Source organism: Ascaphus truei, chromosome 5, assembly GCF_040206685.1.
Source record: "Ascaphus truei isolate aAscTru1 chromosome 5, aAscTru1.hap1, whole genome shotgun sequence".
In the NCBI taxonomy this organism is placed as follows: domain Eukaryota; kingdom Metazoa; phylum Chordata; class Amphibia; order Anura; family Ascaphidae; genus Ascaphus; species Ascaphus truei.
The window spans coordinates 291,335,999-291,358,530 of record NC_134487.1 but is presented as its reverse complement, the minus strand read 5'-3'; the positions used below and the strand labels follow the sequence as shown (position 1 = coordinate 291,358,530).

At 44.1% G+C, this 22,532-nt stretch overlaps 2 protein-coding genes across 2 annotated transcripts in view; both read right to left on the bottom strand.

The window, feature by feature from the left end:
* Positions 1–22,532, bottom strand: part of LOC142496161 (hemagglutinin/amebocyte aggregation factor-like) — a 178,335-nt gene that overhangs the window by 152,124 nt on the left and 3,679 nt on the right. The window lies entirely within an intron of this gene.
* The window catches only part of BRAF (B-Raf proto-oncogene, serine/threonine kinase), a 94,410-nt gene continuing 88,189 nt past the window's right edge, over positions 16,312–22,532 (bottom strand). Inside the window, exons 23-24 of the mRNA XM_075602634.1 lie at positions 19,278–19,430; positions 16,312–16,507 (exon numbers count right to left, since the gene is read on the bottom strand). Of these exons, the coding sequence (XP_075458749.1) occupies positions 16,468–16,507; positions 19,278–19,430 (193 nt within the window). The 3' untranslated portion in view covers positions 16,312–16,467. The remainder of the gene's footprint in view (positions 16,508–19,277; positions 19,431–22,532) is intronic.

Here is a 22,532-nt window from a genome sequence, read left to right as displayed (position 1 = left end):
GTGGCTCTCCGTCTGCCACAGTGATCTGTATCCCAGGGCCTGGGATCAATTCCTCTGGCCGGACCATATCAGGTCGGACCAGGGTCACTGCAGCTCCTGAATCCAGCAAGCCGACTGCTTGCCGGTCACCGACTGTGACCGGGGTGAGATGTCTGCTCCAGCCGTCTGTCTGCTGCAGGTCCGCGCTGAGATGTCCTCCGCTCCTGGCTGTAGGCACCGATGAAACCGGGACAGGCGTTGTATGGGATGTCTTGCTGGGAGTTGGTTCCATGACCGGTCCGGAGTCTTTGGTAGAAGGTACCCACACGCGGGCTACCGGCTCCGCAGCTGGGGTGCGTTGCCCCTGATGGGGTCCGCCGGAACGCAGGAGTTCCGGGCAATCTGGTCTGATGTGACATGGGCGGTTGTAGTTGCAGCACCGGCGCTCGTGCCAGATCTCCCCCGCCTTCGGTGGACTGCTGCCCGAAGGCGGCCTCTGAGTCCATTGGGGGTATTGGCAGACTTTTTGGCCGGTGCCGCCGCCACCGCCGCATTGGCTTCTGCTTTGGTGGTCATCAGGGCTCGACTGGCCACATAGTCGTCTGCAAGCCTCGCCGCCTCCTGGTAAGTCTTGGGCTTCTTGTCGTACACCCAAGCCCTCACCGCTGGCGGGCACTGCTGCATGAGCTGCTCCTGAAAGATGAGGTCCAGCAGGCGTTGGTAAGTCCGTGCCTCATAGCCCTCCACCCAGCGTATCCCGTACAAAGCCATGCGGGTCACGTAGATGACATAGGACTCCTGGGGCTGCCTCTCTTCCTGACGGAATTTACCCGGCAGGCTTCAGGGGTAAAACCATACAGAAACAATAACAGTTCTTTCATGTGTTCATAGTCATCAGCATACTCATCTGAAAGTGTCATCATCGTCTGCTTAGCCAAGCCGGACATTAAGGGGTCCAAACGTACAACCCTATGCTGGGGAAGCACTTTGTACCGCCAACACTGTGTCTCAAAGTTCTTTAGAAAACTGTCGATCTGATCAGTACCTTCCACGAACTTGGTGAGACTGTGCTGATCCATTTTGAGTTCATCGTTGTTGGGTTGGACAGGGGGGCAATAAGCGGGTCTGTTCACTGCCATAGTGATAAACTGCAGCCGCTTCTCCGGTGTCCCTCTGTCACCCCACGCAGTAATCAGTGCCAACATTTCAGGGGTGAACGGACTGGTAGCCGCAGCAACCAGTACCCCTCCTGTTGCACTGCTCCCGGGAGGTGCACTCGTTCCCTCCCCGAGATTCCGCCGCCCTGGCACTGGGTTCCTTCCCTGATCTCCGGGTGGCTGTATAAGGGCAAGCTGAGCCGTATCCTGAGGCTCTGCAAGCCGGGCTTCATAGTCAACGATTGCGTCAACCATGTCTGCGACCTCCTGGTTCTCATAGGGCAGTCCATATTCACGGCACTTGTCCTTCAGCTGAGCTCGGGTCCTCATGTTGGATGAGCCTTCCGCCTCGCTCATGGTTCACGGTCGCAGCAGTGAGGTGGTGTTACAACTTGTGTTAACTGTTGCACTACTGTGTGTTCAATATCTTTAGTCCCAGGAACTCGCAATTACTCTCGAGTTCCCACTATATGACAGAGTCCCGCTTAACACTGTAATATAGGTTCAGTTAAATCCCACCGCTGCCACCAGTTAATTATAGAGCTTGTCACGGTAGCTTATGACAAGATATAATGAACACCAAATATCTGGGTTGAACTGAACGAGGCTTAGATATAATAAAATATAATTTATTCCTTAAAAAAGGTGAACACAGCAATATAGTCCAATTAACAGACAAGAAGGTAACACTTACTTAGGGTTGGAGGATGGAGAATATCAGCTAGCAATTCTCCAGCAGTCCGGTGACATTCCAGGTGGAATCAGAAGAACAACTCCTACTAAAAACTGTAGGGTTGACACAGTTTATATACCTGTGTAACCCTATTCTTAACATTGAATACAGACTATTGGTGAACAATTATCTGTATCCAATCCCTAACGTGGAGACACAGTTTAAACCATGCCCCCCCAGCTAGTTAGCCCATGTGTACTGGGACTCTGAGGATCTTATTTCTGTAGCCCCATAATTAAATCAGGGGCGACGACCAGTCTACCAAATGAAGTATCTGGCAGGAGCTTCATTGTTTGTAGGTGTAGATATACCACTTACAAACTACTCCAGTTTGACGCTTCTCTGCCCTCAGGTAACAATTAGAGTGGCAGAGTCTGTTGATTAGTACTTGGTTCCTAGTGTAAACAATCAGGGCAGTTAAATTTTGATCACAGGGCTTTATGTTAAATCATCCGGCTGCCCTTCCTGACTGTTACGCCGGTGCTGCCCGCAGACTAGACCGTCCCCTGAGCTGAAGGGGGAAGTGGTAATACACGCACCTGCAGCAAAGGGAGCGTGTTCGGAGTGTGGTATAAAGTGTTGCCAGGCCAGGTGTAGTAATGTAGACAATACTTGCCGGTACCGGTTGTTGAGATAGAGTGAAGAATGCCTTTCCGAGGTCAAGGAGTGGAGAGCGGAGATAGGTTGTAGTCCAAGTCGGGTTCGAGGGGTCTCAGAGTGAGCATTGTCCAAGGAGTGCCGAGATCGAGAGCGAGAGGGGGTAGTCGTACGAGCCGTGTCAGAACCTGTGAAAACACTAAGATAATCCTGAAGTACTTCCATGCAGAGACTATGTCAAGCAAAGACTGAGAGCAGAGAGGAGCTAGATAAAGCAGGAAGGTCCAATTAGGAACGGAGGCTGACAGGAAGAGATACAGGGAGACACTGCAGATTGGTGCAGGCATAACAGGGCAGGTGAGACTTGTTGGTAACCTGAGTATGCCCGTGTGGCTTGCGGGGGCGGAGCCTGAGGTCCGGGGGACGGGAAGAAGAGTGTGCAGACTGAGCGCGCTCCGTAACGCGTGTACGCGTGTGGACCGAGCCAGTGGATGGTGCAGGTGTGCGCGCGGGAGGGCGTGGGCGCGCCCGGTGCAGAGCAGAGGAATCGCTGAGGGAAGTGAGTGCACTGTGTGGGAAGCGCGGAGAACGCCGATTCCTGACACTGACCTATTAACATAGCAGATGGAGTCTGCATTTTCAGAGCAGATCCAAAATATCATATACACTTTAAAATTTTCACATATTAATAAGTTCCCTTCTGGGGGGCTCAGTGTGTCGAATTTTGCATGTTTTTAATGCCTACAGTGTCGCTACATATTGTCCAAATTTCAACTCTCTGCGGCCTCCGGAAACGGAGATACAGAAATGCACTTTAAAACATTAAAATACAGGATTATAATGAAACATGGGAACAGGGGAACATACATTTTCCTGACATGACAAGGTGTAAGCCACATTCCTGGACCGCAGTCCAGTTGACCCCTTGCCTCCCTGGTGAGGTCAGGGGGTGGCCATATGGGGTGCAACCCCTCTAATACCGGGCCAACCTCCTCTCCCTCTACAGTAATGATACACCGTTACTTGGTGATATAATGTAAATACATCGCTAGCAATTGCTGAATAATTGTCATACGCTAACTGAGACCTCCAGATACTGTATTGTAAATAAAAGCTCTACATTAACCCTATGTAAAAGCTCTGTGAAATAACAACACGAGTCTGAGGTTATATTTTGCAGAATAGACAAATAAGTTTATTGCTTGTGCGGTGCACACGCAGAGGAGAGTTTCAAAATAAAACCCTCCCAAAGACATGGTGCATACAGGCCTCATTTATACACAAAATACTAAACCCACGCCCCCTCTACAAGGTTGCGTGTCGTCACTACGTAAGCGTAAAAGGTAAACAAATTATGCACACGAATACATTGAGTTGATGACATTATGGGATGTCTAAATGAGATGATTCAGCAATAATACTTTATTAAGCTGGTGACCTTTTCTCTACATACAGAAACCATCCCTATCAGTCTGGCCTTTTTCATAACATTGGCACTTTGCTCAAGGTTTTTTTAGTTAGCTGCTTGGTTTATTCTCACTTGAAAGTTGAAAGCAAAAACCTCATTCAAAAACGTCCATCTCATAACCCGTTCACTCAGACAAAACCTAAGATGGATGCTGACTTAAAATGGTTGCATAGATCCCAGTGCTGTTATGTCAGACCCTCCCCTTACGTCAAATTCTCACTTTGTCACTCCCTCCTTTTTATTCTTAAAACATAGCTTTTGAGAATTAAGTTCATGATGATAGTCCAGGGATAACTCAAAGGACAAGGGTGCATGCCCTTCACTGTCATAGTCTCGTAAGGCGCTGCGGCCAATATGTCTTTTGATGAATTGAATAACTGTGATCGGCATCTTCTTTCTTCAAGGTACTGCTGTTTTCTGGCATCTGTAAAGAGTGGCATCCGAATGGGGGAGGGGGTCGCACACCTGTGGATCATACCTTTGCAACACGTGACACACACATATAACAAGTAACACTCCCACACCTCCAAGCATTCAAAAGTTTTTGCTCCAAGTGATCTAAGCCATTCACCTAACCCCAAGGGTGATAATCTGTCACTTCCCTTTGTAACCCTCTTTTGAATCTCTTGTATTTAATCAAGTTCATGCTGCACAGTGCTACACTGATCTGGAATAAAAACACAACATTGTTCCTCAATTAGGACACATACCCCTCCTTTTGAAGCTAAAACATAGTCTAAAGCAATTCTGTTTTGTAAGGCCATAAGCCTGATCTGAACCTGTTCTTGGTTTAATGATAAAATTAAAACTGCAAAATTAAGGCCACATCCTTCCTGTAAATTGTTATCTGACTAAACATACATTTTTACACAGGTTTCATTAGTTGGTGGAGACACTTCACCCATAAATTGATTCTTGTTCCTAGTGTCTGATACACCCTTTAAAGAGGTTCCCTTAAAAAATTTGGAAAAAAAATACAGAAATTATACACATAATACTAAAAACCTTATTTTATGCAAGCAACCTTTCTTTGGATATGCAGTTGCTAGATAAAAGAAATTGCATCTATCTCTATCATCATATATTTTCAGAATCATCACAACATTCTATTACTGAGAATTGAGGGGGTTTGGTATCTGTGGAAGCGAATGCGTGATCCTCACCCTGCACGCATTGTATACATCATTCACTCAGAATATCAGAACAGACGATGTCTGCGATGGTCAACATGGCTGACTTATGATCCTTTCCTTGTGGCTGACACACGCCCCTGGGTGACCCCCTCCTTTCGGTGGAGGTGCAACACACTTCTGGATCAAAGTTTTGCTGCACATGACACATACATAGAGAGTGAAGAGTACTGCCAAAACACATACAAGAGCTTTCACAAGCCACGCTTCCAGGAAACCAATCCTCCCATCAAGGCTCAATTCTACATACACCTTAAATTTCTAACTTAACACACTCTAAAGAATCTAAATATTGAGTCTCTGAAAAAATGAAATGTTCTGATAAAACCTGGCCTTAGCCTGGTGTCTTATTTTCCTCGTTGGTTAACGGTTAGAGTTTTGACTCGGCAAGACGTTAACTTGCTGCGACTGTGCTTTAGGTGACTTTGGTCTTTGGTGGCGCTGGAACGTTTGGTGGAGCTGGAACGAGCTTTACGTGCTTTGGGTCCAGGGAAAGAACTCTGCTACTTTGACTTTGCTGTATTGGTGGTTACTTTAGGCCTTTTCACCTGGGATGAAAAGCATGCTTGCGCAGGAAATATGTGACTATTAACCCCATCTCGAGTAGGTGCACTTTCAACGTTGCCTAGAGAGACTCAAAAAATGTATTAGTTGCATACAACTTATTGTTTTATTACCAATAACATGGTCCTTAATTCGTTCCTTTGGACTGCTGATAGTCATAAGTCATCCCATATGTGTATCATAGGGAGATCATTTATACCTAGGACTAAATTCTTGTATCAATGTGTTTACTCCTGTCTTAGCATCCACATATAGACAGAGGTATTCCCTATTAATGTTCCTCAAATTAAAACTAAGTAGCTAATGTGAACCTGACTTTGATACCATCTAAGTTCCTGAAACTTTAGGGCCTCATCCCTTGCTAACCACTTGCTTCCATAATTAATTCTATCCTGTCTGCAGGCCATATCCCTAAGACCTGGGAAACTGTCAGAGTTTGTCCCAATCTTCAAAAGTGGGGACAAAAAACACTGTCTCAAACTACAGGCCAATCTCTCTTCTCCCAATACTATCCACTGTTATGGAAAAATATTCACTCCCAATTAAGCCATTATTTTACCCCTACAAATTTCCCTAGCCCATCCCTATCTGGCTTTTACCCCAAACACTCCACTGTAACTATTCTGCTAAGAAATTTGAAATGCCTTGTATATAATGCATACCTTATTCACTTATGTAACTGCTTTTGCAACTATGTATCCCCTGTATTTAACCCTATACACAAAGACACACCCACAAATGAGAGGTGACTCCCAAATTCACCACTTCCTGGTAAACCCATTCTAGATTACACAGCAATTTTTACAATAACCACTGCTTACGGACACCTTTGGAAAAAATAAATGGTTAATTCGTTATAACATACATCACATTCAGTTAATAGACAAATGATTTTGTATAAGACTTCACACTAATGTCTTGCTTTATATAATCTCTTTGCACAGTGCTGAGCACACGGTCAGCTTTATCATTTTAAAGACACTCTGCATATTCATCTGACTAAAGAAAAAATATTTTCTATAAGACTTGTTTCCGGGCAAAGAGCCATTTTGTTTCTGGGCGTTTCGCCAATTGACCCTGAAAAGATAAGATAACGACACACCACGGCTTCTTCCTTAAAAATAATAATTATTGGATTGGAACCTTTGCTTAAAGTTTAAATACATGGAGCTTTATCCAGAGCCCTAAGAACTACATTTTTTATGGCCTCTCAAAAATTAACCCACAGGCTTTTATATAGCTGAGGTTTATATAACTTCTTAACACACAAATAACTCCACACGCTCATGCTATTTCCCTCCACTCAGTTCTTTTTAATCTCTCTGTTTTGAACTTTCATAGTTTCACTGACTTCATTCACTACAAATTTATGCTATCCTGTTGCAATTCTGTCCTTTCTCAAGCTACACACACCTATTTCTCTCCATTAGTCAACATTCACAAGTCTAACCCTCACTAACTCTTCCTTCATCTCACCTCAGGACTTTGCTGACTATTTTAAGCAAGAGGTTGAATCCATACACCAGAATATTCCCTCTTTTTCCTCCTATCCTACTTTGCTTCCTACTCTATTCCTGCTTTCCTTGACTCTTTTTCCACTGTCTCAAAAGAGAATGTCACCATCACTGTTGATCTCCTCTTCTCCCTCTAATCTGCTACATTTCCATTCTCCTTAAAACATGTAATAGTTATACCATGACTCAAAAATAGCAAGCTTGACCTGACCTGTCTTTCTAACTACTGAACTTGTCTTGTATTCTCTTGATTGCTCCATTTTCTCAACACCCATTCTCTCCTTAACCCTCTACAATCTGACTTCTGCACTGCTCCCTCCACGGAGACAATTCTCACTACAATAACTCATGACCTATATGCTGCCCAAGACAGAGGTCATTACACTCTGCTCCTATTACTCCCTGCAGCATTTGACTCTGTGGACCACACTTTTCTCTTTTCTCTGTGTACACTCTCTCTAGGTGACCTAATAACATCTCTTAGGTTTAAATATCACCACTATGCTGACAACACCCTCATTTACTTTTCAACCCTTGACCTTACACCTGCCATACAAACCTAAGTTTCTGAATGTCCCTCTGTTATCTCATCCTGGAAGACACTCTTTTGCCTTAAACTTAACATGGCAAAAACAGAGTTCCTCATACTTCCTCCCAAACCTGACCCTATTATCTCCTTCCACATTACTCTTGAATCTTCCATGCAGTAGCTCAAGCACACTGCTTAGGGATCACTCCCTCAACTCCTCTCTCATATTCTCCTCTTTCATTCACAACATTTCTATAACTGTCACTTTTTCCTCCACAATATCACAAAGATACACCTGTTCCTCTGTTGCTCAACTATTAAAACTCTGATTCAGACCCTCATTCTCTCCCCTCTTGATAACTGTAATCCCCTGCTATCCCAGCTTCCTGACTTTCAACTGTCTTCCCTACTATCTCTCCCAAACGCTGCTGCCAGAATCACTCTACTCTTTAAACTCTGATTCTGCGTTTCCCCTCCTGAAATTCCTCTCCTGGCTTCTAATCAAATCCTATTGTTTCTGTACGCTCTCCCTACCTACCAATTAGATTGTAAGTTCCTCAGAGCAGGGACTTCTCTTCCTTAATGTTACTTTTATGTCTGGATCACTTAATCCATGACCTCTTACCTTTACCCTTTGCTAACTATATGATTACGACGTGCACCACTTCTGTGAAGCGTTGTGCATATTACTGGCATTATATACATGAAAACATACAATACAATATATACTTCAAACAATGCTTATGATCTTTTACCCACATTTTTGAACACAAATTATTCCCAAACATATCCTTATCCCATAGAAATAAAATTGAAATGTGTTTTTACTCGTTAAACACAATACAGAACACACACAATACAAAAAACTTCTCTCATACACAGCCAAACAACATCACAAAAATAACAAACAAATAAAAGAAAGACATTTCTCCCCTATTACCCCACAATTTCACCCTGCAACTATTAATAAAAGTTCTCTTCTCTTTCTTTATTCTCATAAATAACCTGACTTTAAAACTACTCTGATGCTCCGGAGCTTTCTGAGTTAACTTTCGTATCTTAGCACATTCCTCGCGCTGGAGAAAAAAGTGGGGGCACGCTCTGTGCTGTTGCGATTTTGATTCTCTTTCTTGCAGACATTTGATTTCATTGTGAGCAAAAAATATTCATGTTTTCGTACGTACTTGCAAGTTTTTGTATGGTGATTTGTGCACACGTGATACTTAGCATGGTTTATCTTTCACACAGGTAATCATTCAGGAAAAATTCATTAGGGTATCAAATCCATCTAACCACTCTCCATTAAGGGCGCAACAGTTTTACTTGCCGGCACCGAAACTTGAGTTTATATCAGGAAATGATTTATAACCACTTATTGCATGTGGGGAAATGGAAGGAAAAGCTTATACGTTCACAACTGATTTCTGCGGCTTCCGCCAGCCGGTCACGCCATGCTTGACTTTTGCCACAAAAACCTCATAAAATCCAAAGATTTATACTACCACAGACACACAGGGATTACTGAAAGTTAGAAGGTTCCACTATGAGCCCTTGCGTTCGCATTCTTACGAATAAGAAAACCGGTGCGGCTACTCATAGTTTCACTCTTCCTTCTATAGTAATTTATTGCAAACAAACTTTTTTCATTGGGGTGGCATGTTTTTCACTGGGACTTGCATGTGTATTGTCATTTGAACTTGCATGTATTTTTCATTGGCCAACAAAACATATTTATATTGTCTCTTTTTTTTTTCTCTGTATCCATTCTTTATTATTTCTGTCTGCAGACACACAACCTCTAACGGCAAATTCTGAGAACTTTGGTTTCCCATTATTCTCCTCTTACAGTAATCAAATTTAATTGACCTGTACAATACTCCTGATACAATAATCAGCGCAAGCTGATTACGTACAACTCTTTTGGCATGTTATAGTTCTGATTTTTTCACCATAACTATACCCAAGAAAACACTTGAATTACTTCAGCGGGTCCAACCCAGCCCTGATAAACCTTATACTTCTATAACATGGATACAGATAAGACCTTCTAAACAGATATCCATAAATAACCTCATTTGGTATGTTACTGACAAGACAGAGCAAATGTACAATCAGGGACCCTTCCTGCTCAGACAACAAAAATATTTATCACAACCCAGGACAGTCTGAAAAACAATCCCTTACGCATAAAAACACTCACCTTCATCACCAAAACACCAAAAATTTTAATGGGACTCTCACCTTAATCCCAATAAAACTTAAAACTTAACACTTTAAAATGGATACAGGAACAGACAAATAAACTTATTTGACACTGCTAGGTTAACCCGTCAACACAGATTGAGACACCCTTCAAAACACATCTCTCTACACATCACTCAAAACAACTTTTTAAACTCAGGCTTTCCTCAAAAGGTGCCTTTTACCTTGATTCTTACGAGCGCTCAGATTTGAGTGACCGAGGAGTGGTTTTTCCAGGTGCTCAGCTTCCGGTGTTTTTTTGGGTTTCTATTCGGTGCGCCATCTGTAAAAGCTCTGTGAAATAACAACACGAGTCTGAGGTTATATTTTGCAGAATAGACAAATAAGTTTATTGCTTGTGCGGTGCACACGCAGAGGAGAGTTTCAAAATAAAACCCTCCCAAAGACATGGTGCATACAGGCCTCATTTATACACAAAATACTAAACCCACGCCCCCTCTACAAGGTTGCGTGTCGTCACTACGTAAGCGTAAAAGGTAAACAAATTATGCACACGAATACATTGAGTTGATGACATTATGGGATGTCTAAATGAGATGATTCAGCAATAATACTTTATTAAGCTGGTGACCTTTTCTCTACATACAGAAACCATCCCTATCAGTCTGGCCTTTTTCATAACATTGGCACTTTGCTCAAGGTTTTTTTAGTTAGCTGCTTGGTTTATTCTCACTTGAAAGTTGAAAGCAAAAACCTCATTCAAAAACGTCCATCTCATAACCCGTTCACTCAGACAAAACCTAAGATGGATGCTGACTTAAAATGGTTGCATAGATCCCAGTGCTGTTATGTCAGACCCTCCCCTTACGTCAAATTCTCACTTTGTCACCTATAACCAGGGGATAAAATTAAAGCTTAAACGGCTAAATATCTATTTAAAAGCTATAGAGTAAAACATATCATATAATACACACAGAGTGGACTATAAATGCTTAAATATTACTGATTAAGCTAATATTTAAATATTGTCCAACATAGATAGTTGTAAATATATATATATACAGTATATATATATATATATATATATATAAAACTGAGTTAAGTTATGGTGAGTAAAAAAAGTGACAAAAACCCTCCACAGGAAAGCAAATATGCAAATATAGCTGTATGCTCATCTGCATGTCTTAGGCAGGTCTGCAACCCCGCCTTTCCCCATTATCACCCAGCATACAGCACTTCCACTGCAGCAAGGGATTCTGGGAAATGACATGCAAATGAGCACACAGTGTCACTTTTTGCCTCAATAACCATTTTTAACATGGTTCCCTATAGGCTTAAGCTTGCTGCATGGTCACAGCTTCGAGCACAGCCAGGGTTAAGGTGCATACCCAGAAAACCACCCACAGACAGCTGTTTCGACCTTGATGGGTCTCATCAGTGTGGGGTTGATTTTACTGGGAATGCAAGAGAGGCTTATGGGATAGGCCAAACCATAATACTGAGTTAAGTTATGGTGAGTAACTTATTGAGACCCATTGATCCACCCCCCCCCCCCCCCCTCCGGTAAGGGTGATTTTTTTTGTCTGTATTTCAAGCCTATGGTTATTTAATTCAAACCCTAATTGCTATACTGAATTTTAAAATGATTTTAGTTCAAAACTCCAATTTCTAATATAATTTACAAATTAAATGTTAATCAATAAATATGCTTTTGTATTTCAAGCCTATGGTTATTTAATTCAAATCTCAATTGATATACTGACCTTTTAATCAAGATATTGATTTTTTAGTTTAAAACTCCAATTACTAATTTTATTTACAAATCAAATGTTATTCATTACACATGCTTGATATACAAAACCTCTTTCCATTGACTCATTGGGGTCTTCATGATACATTCACAGTGTGTCTATATGTGATGCACCTGTCCGATAATATGTTAACGATGTATACTAATTGATAAATAAGATTCATTATCTAATTATTGGCAAATCTATTACAAGTATCTCCCTATAAATATCATGGTGGGTAGCCTGGAGGGTACCCCTGAAGAAGTCACTATCCGTGACGAAACGCGTAGGGCGTGACTAGCTTGAGACCGCCATTTGCCCACGAGCATCGAGGCCTGCTGCTGCCAGAGACTCTATCCTTGGTGTGTATCAGACGGCTCCAACACAACCTAACCATAGAGGACCTGGAGGACCTTTGCAGTCTAGAGGGTCCCTTCCCAGCCGAACACTGCATGTGAGCTTCCGACTTCCGGTTCACCGGCTCACCGGCTACACGAGGGGAGTCACGTGACGACGCCAGGACTTGGAGCTACACAGAGAGGAGCGAGTCAACGGCAAATGAGAGCCAATCTCATACACGCTATTTATTGCTTTATCCTTGTGAGTGGGCATTTGTCAGATTTTATGTTCCTTGAAATACAATTTTTATTATGTTAATGCACTAGGTGTGCACCTGTTTTTTCTTTTCTTTTTTTTCATATATATATATATATGTATATCCAAAGAGAATGACCTAGGCGCAAATGGAGACAAGAAAAAACAAACATAGGGTAGTATGTTCTAACAAAGTAAACCGCCAGAAGGTATAATATGCACTCACAGCGTATAGGATAATATCAAGCCTTGTATCCACTCTGGGATCTGGAACAATTAAGTGATGAGTCTGGAACAGCTGGTCATCCACAGCAATTGCAATCTCGAGCAAAGATACCCATGCAGGAAGAGAGATAGAACACAAATAGCGTAACACAGTTTATTAAAATTGTTAATAAAAATAACTATAAGTAAAAGACTCACATTCTGTGAGATATCATAAAACTTTTGAGAATTCTGAGCATCTCACACTCATTAGAAAAGGATAGTAACACTTTGCAGATTTCTTCAACAGTCCTTAGTCTGTAGATTAGTAACCAATAGGGAAATGAGTCCTGGTTGTAAATAGCACACACACTTGGTGTCTCTACTGCTCCACACAGTCTCCTTGTGTGAGCTGTCTCTTTCCGTGATTATCAACCTACATAGGTCTATCTCACTGCACCTAATGAGCGCATAGTACTCACGGTACTTAGAGGTAGATGCTGTCCGGTTTTACATTTAGTAAGTTTTTACTTTTTTCCCACGAAGAGTTCACAATCTTCCTCCGGTCACCCACGTCTCCTGGGGACGCTCTGTGCCACGTGACGACGCGGTGACGTCACTCCCTCTCGCGAGAGTTCGTCCGGTGGGCTGTGGGAGCGGGGCCTCAATCCTCTGCGCTGCTAGTCTTCCCGCAGGCAAATAATGGGACAAACGGCCCTGACGAAGCCTAACGGAGAAACGCGTAGGGCGTGGTTTACAGACAGTGAACACAGTGTACTCAGTAGTAGTAGCAGCAGACAGCAGCCAAGAGGTGCCGGTGGCCGGGGAAAGAAATAATAATCCCCACCCCCGTCACCCATACACCCCGCCAATTTCAGCCCTCTCGACTCACCTCCCGCCTAGGCCAGGAGCACACATTGCGCTTCCTGCCCCGTGTGCACGCACCTCCGTCTTCACCTCTTCCCCCCCACCTTAACTCCACCATTCACCTCCCCTCCCCCTCCCTCCCCTCCTTCCTCCCCCGCTTCCTCCCTCCCTTCCACCTCCCTCCCCTCCCTTCACCTCCCCCCACCCTAATCCTCCCCCCCTTCGTCCCCCCACCCTGCCTTTTGCCCGCCGCCCACCGCCTCTGCCTTTTGTCTGCCAGCCCTTCCGCCTCTGCCTTTTGCCTGCCTTTGCCTTTCACCCGCCCGCACTCCCGCCTCCTCTGCCTTTCACCCAAATACCGCCTCACACCCCTGCGCCCCACAGCCGCCACACGCACTCAGACACCCGCCGCCTCTCACCCACCCACCCGCCACACTCAACACACACCCGCCAACTCTCACCCACCCCACACACTTGACACACACCTGCCGCCTCCCGCCCCTACGCACTGACATCACTGACCAGCCGCTGCCCGCACTCACCACACACCCGCCGCCTCACCCTAGCAGGACCCCCATCAACAACCAGCACTCACAACCCACCCGCCACCCGTACTGAACACCTACCTGCCGCCTCACACCCTAGCGGGACACACGCCTCACATTTTTAAATCACTTATGTCACCAAATGTATATGTTTTGTGTGTTTGTGTATGTATATATATATATATATATATATATATATATATATATATATATATATATATATAGGCACCCCCTTGAGAAAGGTCCTATTCCAGGACCGAAACGTCGGATTGGGTGACTTATCTTTTCTATTCAGATGCCCAATACAGTTTTTCATGATTACTGAACCGAGTGCAGTCTTTCTTTACCGGACGAGAGAATGGTAATGTTGTTTTTCTATTATTTGAGACTAGCACCTGTCTATATGAACCAGTACATTGAGTGCAAGCTGTGATGTTTGTTTTGACTATTTTTAAATATATATATGCAAATACAACTGTATGCTCATCTGCATGTCTTAGGCAGGTCTGCAACCCCGCCTTTCCCCATTATCACCCAGCATACAGCACTTCCACTGCAGCAAGGGATTCTGGGAAATGACATGCAAATGAGCACACAGTGTCACTTTTTGCCTCAATAACCATTTTTAACATGGTTCCCTATAGGCTTAAGCTTGCTGCATGGTCACAGCTTTGAGCACAGCCAGGGTTAAGGTGCATACCCAGAAAACCACCCACAGACAGCTGTTTCGACCTTAATGGGTCTCATCAGTGTGGGGTTGATTGACTGGGTATGCAAAATAGGCTATGGGATAGGCTATACCATAATACTGAGTTAAGTTATGGTGAGTAAAAAAAGTGACAAAAACCCTCCACAGGAAAGCAAATATGCAAATACAACTGTATGCTCATCTGCATGTCTTAGGCAGGTCTGCAACCCCGCCTTTCCCCATTATCACCCAGCATACAGCACTTCCACTGCAGCAAGGGATTCTGGGAAATGACATGCAAATGAGCACACAGTGTCACTTTTTGCCTCAATAACCATTTTTAACATGGTTCCCTATAGGCTTATATGTATAAAATGGTTATTGAGGCAAAAAGTGACACTGTGTGCTCATTTGCATGTCATTTCCCAGAATCCCTTGCTGCAGTGGAAGTGCTGTATGCTGGGTGATAATGGGGAAAGGCGGGGTTGCAGACCTGCCTTAGACATGCAGATGAGCATACAGTTGTATTTGCATATTTGCTTTCCTGTGGAGGGTTTTTGTCACTTTTTTTACTCACCATAACTTAACTCAGTATTATTATATATATATATAGATATAAATATAGCTATATCTATATCTATATATATATATACTTTTTGCAATTAATCTTTTTCATAAAATAATTTTTATCCTTAATTTTTAACAAATATTAAATTTTATAATGTCTATAACATTGAGCTATCTTGGCTGAACGCTTTCAATAAAGAATCATTCTTGAATATCTGGGCTATCAACTCAATGTGAACACTGAAGTTATCTATTGATTATATTGTGAAGTGGGTAATTATATTAATTTTATTATTTATTTTTATTACAAATTGGTATAATTGATTAAGATATCATTATACATTTCTAATATTTGTTTCTTTATATTTTAGCTATCCTGACTATTGTTTTAGTTCAGGATTTAGATTGCTTTATTTTATTGCTTTATACATATGTTTGTATTTATTATTGTTTGCGACTAGGCTGCCCTGGCTGCACTGGTCTTCACTTTGGCGTCCCGGCGGGTTACCTTGGGAACCGGGAGATACATTGCGAATGCGCATGCGCCTCTGATATAACGCCGATCACGTAAGGAAGCGCTGTGACGTCAGTAGAGTCCGGATGATGATGGCACAGGGTTGTGCCGCGACGTACGATGCACTCCGGATGGGAGCGGAACTTTTAAAAGAGGGGAAACACATAGGACAGGAAAGAAGACCCTGAGGGAGCTCGTACAGGACTCATAATAACCTCAATGCCTGAATTTGATTTGGAGCATGTGAGTTTAACAATCACACATTCCAGCTTTTTTGTTATCAACAATACACTATTGCAGTATTAGTTAAGCCCGGCCCCCCCTCAGCAGTATTGTGAGCCCCCTACTCCCCATTTCACACCTCACGTGTCCCCTCTATTTCCCACCCTCTTCCCATGTATTTCTCTCACCTCCATCTCACTCCCTCTTCCTCACTCTCCATCCCCCCCATGTATATCTCTCCCCTGCGTCTCATTCTTACTCCCTCTATTCCTTACATAGTCCCCCCCCCCCCTCTCTCCTCTCACTCACCCCCATCCTGGGTCATTTACCCCACTCTCACTCAATCAACCCCCCCACAAAATACATACCAAAAAAACCCACCATCACTTTCTGATTCCATCATTTATTATAGGAGGATATGAAGGTTTAATTTGCAATTAGTGGCACAATAGCGTCCAAAGCAAAAATAATCATATGCACAATCACCGGTCAGATTAGGTATCGGCAAACTGCGTTAAGCTCCAGCGGAAGATTCCTCTTGGTTTAGCCCTTGGCACAGTACTGGTATTTCCAACGTCTGTCCCTGTGGAACAAAGAAAATGTAATTACAGTGACTGCCGCAGACTGGGAAATCTTCAAGTTAAAATGAACAATCAGAACAATAGTGCAGAAACCTGGAAGAACTATAAAGCTGCAGCTAACTTCAATTTCTTTCTATTTGTATCTTTACATTCACATGTAACCTGATTGAATTTCTCACAATCCCCATGTGCTGCGGTTCTGCTTTCTGTAATATTACCGGCTTTGTGCCGGACGTGGCTGCATCTCCACCCCTCCCCAGCCACGGCATGTTGCTATGAGCCGCGGTAACACCTGTAGGCAGTGTTTTGTGGGTTTTTTGTATGGAACCCTTACAGTGTTCTTATAACATACCTAGTATGGCATGGGTCCTGGCGTGCCAGAGGCCCCTATAACTTACCAGGTACGTTATCGGCACTTGCTCGTTTTCTAGGCGGGCGGACCAGCTATACCGATCAAAATACAAGTGGAGCGCGGCCAATTACATTTCCAGCATCCGGGGCAAGTTGCAGCATGTGATTGCTCCCGGTGCAATCACAGGACCCGAAAGTGCCGGAAGTCGGTGGGTGTCAATCGTGCCGCAAGACCCCGGCACTGGAAAGGTTAAAGCAGCAGTCCCCAGTTGTATTTGTGTGTATATATATATATATATATATATATATATATATATATATATATATATATATATACACACACTGCAGTGGATGTGCTGTGTGCTGGGCGATAATGGTGAAAGACAGGGTTGCAGACATGTCTAAGACATGCAAATGAAAATATAGTAATATTTACAGTTGCTATATATATATCCTGATTTTGAGGAAATCCCCCTGTATTGTTCCCTGATCTTTAGATCTCTTTTGAGACCGCAACTTTCCTGGCATATTTGTAGTTTTCTTGTGTCTGTGTGTGACACCAAAAGACATATATATGGCACCATGGCGACCAATTGAAAGCCACAATGTCAGCTCTTGATGACGTTCCAGTTTCCTGGTGGCCGCAAGTACAATGCTGACCATAAATAAATCGGCAATAAATCGGCTCTAGTTCAGGTAATATAATTTTTATTTTTAAAACACACTAAAAGAAATAGGCAGCACAGACTTGTTTTAAGTCAATAAAAATAATTGATACTTGAGCTACAAATAATTCACCTTTTGAATAAAAGATTGATGTAGTGTGACGGGAGGGGGTAAACAGGCTACACAATAAAACGTTTAAGCCCAACTGGTTACCCCTGAAACTGTGGGGTCCCTGGCAGCTACATAGCACTGTAAACCAGGGCCCAGGGATTATACATGTAAAAATAAGTGACCCCTGCTTTTCCTGTTGATTGATCCTAGAAACATGAAACTTCTTGTGTGTAAGTTTTATGTGGGATATTTGGGTCAAAATGCAATTATTTTGTTTGCAGGAGTTCGTGGGTCAAAGTTACCGGTAGTCCCCCAATTCTCCCTGGCGTGCAAGCACTATTTGCCGGGTTGAATTACACCGGGACTGCCCACTGTTCCCAAGACTCCTGTTTTTTTAGCCTAGATATCCCAGTCCTATGTCCCACATAGATATTGGTCACCCCAAGTTATAACATGCATTAAAATATGTTTTCAAATGTTTTGTGCTTTTACTAAAAATGTCTATTCAGTCAGCCCAGGCATCCATACAAGTGCCGGGAAGTCTGGACAGACATTGTAGTTCAAAGAGGAGACTGGGTGCTGTGAGGTGTCAGGGTGCTAAGTTCCCGGGGCAGGGTGGAGAACTGTGTCCGGAGAACAGAGACCCCCTGCGGGGAGGACCTTCTGGTCTGCTAGACTCAGTGGAGCCTGCCCAGTAGGTGGCAACGGGTTGACTGGGGGAAACGGCAGAATGTCGGCGCGTTTCCCATTGGTCAATTCGTATGTCCCGCCCATAGGGCATCCCGAGCCGGCTTGGCACGCCCCCGCCAAAGGACGAGCCCCTACACCTAGTGGCTGGCGAAGAGGACGTCGCTCCTCCTACTTCCATGCTGAACATAGAACAACGGAAGGTATGTAAGGAGAAGCCCCAGTCAGAGAACCAGACGATCCTGTGTCTTGGGTCGGTGATGCGAAGGCCGGATTTTCAAAGTTGCTCTGTTGCGAATAGCAGAGAAATTTGCTTTATTTTTGGAGTTAAGGAAGCCTGCCCTGCTGAGGCTAAGTCAGATGCGACAGACCGGTCCAAGTTCTCGTTTTAGACCGTAGCGGTCAAGGCTAAGGTTTTTAGATGAAAAGAGGACCAGGAGAGCCGGGTGGATTTCCTGGTCAAGGTAAGCCTTCCGAAGCAGGCGTCCTGCACCTATTTTAGCCCAGATTTCCCCCCCAGCACACCAGCATGTGTGTATATTTCCTGTATCTTTGTATTTCACTGTGTGTACGCGGGTTTACCTGAATACACCTCATTTTATTCCATTACTGTGTTTTGCTTAGTGAATGATCCCGGTATACATTTGTTAAAAGTCCTGGTCTTCCGTGACATGTAGGAACAAGCATCAATCAATTCCCAATGAGTATTTCCTAATCATTCCATAATTACTGTAAGGAGTGTCTGTTTGATCCCTAGAAAAAGTATCTGAAACTCAGTTCCCCACAAACATATTAGTGTCAGAATGTGATGAGCAGTGTGGGCCGGTGCTATTACTATGTAAATCAAGAAGACAAAAACAAAAGTAATAGCTGTTTCGGATTTTTTTTAAAAACCTGAAAGATTAAAAAGACGTTACCATCCAGCAGGGATTCCCCTTGCAGGAGACAAATACTTACTCTTTGTCATTATCATGGTAACTGGATGTTCCTACAAGGTAGTAATTAATGGGCGCATCCCATCTCAGGTAACCATCAAAACTATTGACGTATCCGCTCCACTTGCAGCTATGGCCGATTGCCACCTCCCCGCTGCAGCAGTAAAACTTCCACCTGCAGAAGAAAACAGTCATTCCCAGAGCTACCAACCCAACCTCTACCAGTAACCCAACCACACTGTCCCAACTGTCCCAACTGTCCCTATCATGAGGGAGGCTTCTGAGGTTTAACTGACATATTATCCAGTATGAAACCAATATTCTGCACTGTCTGATGGCAAGGCAAAAATCAAACAGGAAGCCTTGGTTAAAGGTACAGCTGTGTAAAATGTTGAGATAAACATTTCATACAAAAGAGTTGTCAATGCGATATACATACATACATATACACATACATACACACACACACATACACACACACACCTTCAGCCATTGTTGATCTAATGCTGGATAAAATGCTATACCAATGATCTTCCAGGTATTGCGGTTGCAAGACTCTCTTCTCCATGTTTACCCAACAAACTTTCTTATTGCATCTTCATATCTTACTTTTGGTTGTTATTTTTCTGTTGATGTCTTTTGGACAGCAGTCAAGAACCATTTGAGTCCAACGATCGTAATTTTTTTCTTGTGGTATAGTGGAAGATTCCCTTGAAAGATTATCTTGTTTTATATATATATACATATAGTTGTGTGCAAAAGAAAGTACACCCTCTTTGAATTCTATTGTTTTACATATCAGGACATAATAACAATCACCTGTTCCTTAGCAGTCTAAAAATTAGGTAAATACAACCTCAGATGTCGCGGGACCTTAAGAGAGCTGTGCATAAACAAATGCCCGCAAACCTCAATGAACTGAAGCAACGTTGTAAAGAGTGGGCCAAAATCCCTCCACAACAATGTGAGAGAAAGTTATACAGAAAATGATTACTTCAAGTTATTGCTGCTAAAGGTTGTTCTACAAGGTATTGAATCATAAGATTACTTAGTTTTTCACACATGTCTTCTCCATTTTGGCATTATTTTTGTTAAATAAATCATGACTCTGTGTAATATGTCATGTGTTGTTGTTCATCTGAGGTTGTATTTACCTAATTTTTAGACCTGCTAAGGAACAGATAATTGTTATTATGTCCAGATATGTAAAACCATGGAATTCAAAGAGGGTGTACTTTCTTTTTCACACAACTGTGTGTAATATATATATATATATATATATATATATATATATATATATATATATATATATATATATATATATATATATATATATATATAGTGTTCAACAATCCTACTGTATACATCTGCACGCCCGGGGCAAGTGGATTTAACCTCCGGGCGAGCAAGCAGCACACGTGTTTGTTTTTTTAATTTCCCCCGCTCGCGCTGCTGTTTTTCCCCTGCTCGCGCTGGAGAGAAAAAAAAAAGCCGGAGGCGGGTTCATGTTGTTGGGGTAGATTACCCCGCCTCCGGCTCTCTGAGCAGTGCCTTCCCTCCTCCCCCGCCTCTCAGCAATACTTTCCCTCCTCATCAGCGCTTTCACTCCTCCCCCTTCCGGCAGCCAGCCCCTTCCGCGCCTCTGTCTGCCACAGGCCCCTGCAGGGCCATCTGTCGCCCCCCCTCCCCAATCTCTCCCGGCCTCCGTGACCCCCCCTCACCCCAATCTCTCCCGGCCTCCGTGACCCCCCCTCACCCCAATCTCCCCCCGACACCCCAAATCTCCCCACTCACTCTCGATCTCACCTCCAACTCCATATCCCCGGCCTCCGTGACCCCAATCTCGCGTGGCAGCTCCGCCAGATCGGTGACCCATATCAGCCCGTCATGTAAGAAGATGGTCTCCTCCTTCACCGACAGCCACTGAGATGAGGCTGCCGCCACCCCCCATGTCCCGGCGTGTCTGACCCCCTCACTGACACCCGGTGACCCGCCGCATCACTAGCCCCCCCACTCCTCCTCTCTCCCCTGTGTCCGGACCCCTCACTGAAACCCGGTGACCCGCAGCGACAGCCGCCAAGGGCGACACCCGGCCTGCCCCCCCCCCCTCTTCTCCCTCTCTCCGTGGGATATAGCGCTCTCCAGGGGGGGGGGTGCACAACCGGTTTTTTTTGTCTACTTTCTGGAGTGCTGCCTCTGATATTCGGTCTAACGGTATCGTATAGCTTTTATATATATATATATATATATATATACATACACACACACACCCACACCATCACTGTCTTCTAGGTGCGGGAACAGTGCAGTAAGGGACCTTTTCAGCTCTCAGAGAGTTAATCCTCCTAAGGCCTCGGCCATGTTCCTTGTTTGCTGGCGGAGGCGCACTGACGCGCGCTCCCGCTCAGCACTGAGACCCTACAGCCGCAATTAAAGCGGCTTTAGTAGGGGCTCACCTACACTTCCGCAAGCGCTCGGAAGCGTAGGTCTTAGGGGAATTTAAAATTCCCCCGCTTGCCGGCGCGACAGGCCGGTCATGTGAGCGGTTCGCCCAATGAGGGCGAACCAGCTCTGTAACGTCACTGGCCCACCCCCGGCCAGTGACGCGCCCGCCCCCGGCCCACCCCCTGACGGCCCGCTGACAGTGCATGCGGTAAGCAACCGCAAGGCCAGGGAAAGCACCCGCTTTCCCTGAGCCTCAGCGCACCTTAGCATGCCAGCAGGGAGCGTGGCCGAGGCTTTAGAAGTAGCTAGTTCAGCTGATGCCTAATTAAGAAGGCTGAACTCCTGATTGCTCATGGAGTTTTTAATAGTCAGGAAGTGACTACAGAGACGCTGCCATGGTATGAGAAAGACACTGCTGAGAGTTACAGAGTGAGAGATTGCAGTCCCAGAGAGGGGGACAGAGATGTGCTCCCCAGCTAAAGAAGGAAGGCTGACACAGCCCTTGACAGTGGATCTACAGAGTAGAGTTTCTCTGAGCTCACATGGGGCTGAGTTCTCCTAAGGAAGGAAAGGAGGGGAGACCGTGCTGAAGCGGCGACGTCTGCTCCAATGGATAAAGAAACCCCTTTATTATTGTGTGCAGAGTCTGCATACATTGTTGCATATGCCAGGGCATGTTTTAAGCTGGGAACCAGTATAGTTGGCCAGCTGTGGTTAGAAAGGACTGAACCAAGTTTAGTTATTTTCTTAACGGGAATAGGTATTTTATTTTATGATTTGTTTGATTTAAATGGACGTTGGCCTGTTATATGATTTAATTCCTGTAAATAAA